A 3,350-nucleotide genomic window follows, 5' to 3' on the forward strand; every position below is an offset into this window, starting at 1 on the left:
CCATATGTAAATAAATAGGCAGATGTTACGTTATCGTTTAAACTTATGCTAAACATTTTAATTTCATAAAGTGTTTCAAAACAAAAATCATTATTAAATGTGAAGTTCGACTTAATATATATCATAATGAAAAAACCTTATCATAAATCAAATATTTAAAACAATATGTAATTATATAGGTTGCGTCTTGTATGTGGATGAGACTCGATTAAATGGACGAACATAAAGCACATGATGGACAAATTGTGAAAGCTCAAACGTTTTAATTTAACAAGGGTAATTTAGTAATTTCGTCAATATTGTTTTATCTTCTTAATTTTTGTTCCACCTATTTTGATGAGATACAAAAGTGCATTTTTAATCTAATTAGGATCTGTTTGTTAGTAGTTTAAAATGAGATCCACAATTTATTTGGTCAGTTATACATGATTATTTTGTAGTGACTTAATGATACAAAAAGTAATATATTCAATAAACTTTTAAGGAGAAGATTTATGTAGAAAAGTAAGTCTTTTTCCAGACTTAATAGATAGTCATAATTTATAAAAAATTGAACAACCAATTATTTTTTACATATTTTTTTCCCAATATAATTAATTAAACATATTTAGACCTTTAATATAATCCTAAATTCTTTTTATATCATATTAAAAACTAAAAAACCTCATCTGACTTGGGATCATGTGAGATCAAGGGTTTTTTCTGAGACCCGTAAGATCAATTCTCAACCATTAGATTAGATCTACAATCTGAACATTTATAAACGCCACGAGACGTCTCAATAATCACAAAATTGTCACTGTGCAACTTTAGACCATTAGATCATTAGCTTATAAAGTTGATCAATGAACATAAATTGGTCTTACGGGTCTCACAAAAAAACTTTGGTCTCACGTGAACCCAACCTAACCTTTATCTTATCTTATTTTTATTTATTAATATATTATTATATAGTACATGTTAATAAGAATTGGACCCCTACAGTGTATCATCGTCATCACTACATAAAGATTGATTCACAAGTCTCCTTTCTTAATCTCTCTCTCTCCTCCATATTCTTTCTACAACTCTCTCTTCATTCTCTTCACACCTCCATCTCTCTCTCTCTCTCTCTTCTGTGGAGATTTTGTGTCAGAGAGAAAGTACAATTACATATAGTTTTCTTTGGGTTTTGTACTTCTTCCCCCCTTTGTGTCAGAAGAAAATCTTGAGTCTTTTTTCCTTTCCAAAGAACCCTAATTTCGATTTCTGTAAGTTTTCATCTTTCTGATACCAACACCATGTCTGCATCTGAACAACAAACCACCATAAACCCTACATCTCTCAAGATCCAACTCGCCTATCGATTTCATCATGCTCTAAAGAACCTCAACAATGGCAGAAACACACCCCTCATCAACAACACAAAAGCATCGGCTTTCGAGAACACCCAGATCCGTCGAAGGTCTCACCGTGTCAAGATCGCAGCCTACACATCAATGGCTTCTGTGGCTGGATCAAGAAGAGCTTGGAGCCGTGCGATTTTATGGAAGATCAGAAGTCGAGCAAGAAATAAGAAGATGGTTATTGATCATAAAACCAGTCGTCGTCATCCTCATCGTGTAGGGTTTATAAGGAGAAGAAATACAAACCCTAAAAGAGAATATGTTGACCCGATTGGGGATTCGGGTTTAGAAGTGAAGCTAAGGAAGCTTGTACCTGGTGCTGAGACGATGGATTCATACGGTTTGTTGGATGAAACTGCTGATTACATAAAGTGTCTGGCCACACAGGTAGAGGTCATGAGAACTCTATTAGATCTCTACTCCACCTTCTGAATATATATATATATATATATATATACACGCACAAACACCTATATGTATACATACATATATTATATATATATATATGCGATATATAGATACAGAACTAGTGTATGTATAATAATGTCTATTGGAGAAGATTGTGAAGCAGAATATATATATATATATATATATATATATGTGAAGGTGGTTAATCTTGAGTTTTCGTTTTTATCTTTTTTAAGAACAAATCATACCGCTCCAATTTGCAGAATATAAAGTGTTCCCAACTTGCTCTCTCGCTTTATCTGATTTTTTGTAGAAAAAAAACTATGATTTTTACATCTTCCTGACCATTAATTACAATTTTGTGTGTGTTTATTAGTAGAATTAATTACTTTAGTTTATATATATATATATATATATATATATGTGTGTGTGTGTGTGTGTGTGTGTTTTTTGGGTTGATTCATGATTTTATCTGAGTTGTTGTAAATATTTGAAGAAAAAACTGTGCTTTTTACATCTTTATGATTTTATCTGAGTTGCGTATTTATGGATGTGGGGGGATGATTCATGATTTTTAGCTGAGTTTTTGTAAATAAGTTAGGAAAAAAACTATGCTTTTCACATCTTCCAGACCATTAATTACATTTTTGTGTGTGTTAATTACTAGAAATAATTATTTTAGTTTTCATATAAATATATACATACATATATATATATATATATATTAGAACGGTATTCGTGCAAAGCAGCGAGATACATCTTCACTTTAACGTTTCGTTTTATTTTTTTGTCTCTATTGATATAATACGGTTTATGTAATTTTAATAAAGATAATGTTTTTACTTTTGAATAAAAATATATTTGGAGATATAAAAATTTGAAAAAAAATATATCGATATTAATATTAAATTAACTATTTAAAAGTTCTCATTTTTTGCACAATTTTTTTCTTTAATTCAATTTTTTAATATAATTTAATTTATGTCAAATAGCGAAGTAATTATTTTTTGGGTTCAACAATATAATTTTTTATAAAGATAATGATTTTGTTAGAACTCAATTATTATCCTAATTATATTTTAAATTTTTTATATTTGAAATAAGATATTTATCTTATATTTGATTATGTTTATCTGCAGTTAGTTATACAAATTCAAAATAGAGCTTTAATAAGTTGTACTTACGCACAATTTACTTGTAATCTTAAATTTTAAGTAATATGCATTAAGAATCAGTACTTTATGCATAAAAAATAGTTTTTAAGAGTTTTTGTCAAATGTTTAATAATATAATATAGATATATAGGGAGAGAGAGAGAGAGAGAGATGTGCGATTAAATATAAACCGTCCCAATTTATACAAACATTATAAACTAATTACAACCAATCATATAAATCCATTTGTTTTTTTTTAGTTTATAAAGGTATTATGGTTATTTGAATTTATAATAGTTATGTTTGGTAATTATTTAATATTAATATATAAGTTTGATAACAACGTAATATTTATATAAATATGAATGATATATTGATTACCACAAATATTAGCAAATATTTA

The 3,350-nt window shown here is 28.2% G+C and overlaps 1 protein-coding gene across 1 annotated transcript; it reads left to right on the top strand.

The window, feature by feature from the left end:
• The first annotated feature begins 1,071 nt into the window (after nt 1–1,071).
• On the top strand, nt 1,072–1,834 carry LOC112518557 (transcription factor IBH1-like). Its single transcript, XM_025126292.1, has one exon. The coding sequence runs from the start codon at nt 1,281–1,283 to the stop codon at nt 1,815–1,817; it is 537 nt and encodes a 178-aa protein (XP_024982060.1). The 5' UTR covers nt 1,072–1,280; the 3' UTR covers nt 1,818–1,834.
• The last annotated feature ends 1,516 nt before the right edge of the window (nt 1,835–3,350 follow it).

This window comes from Cynara cardunculus, assembly GCF_001531365.2.
Source record: "Cynara cardunculus var. scolymus isolate 2C chromosome LG 9, CcrdV1, whole genome shotgun sequence".
Lineage (NCBI taxonomy): Eukaryota > Viridiplantae > Streptophyta > Magnoliopsida > Asterales > Asteraceae > Cynara > Cynara cardunculus.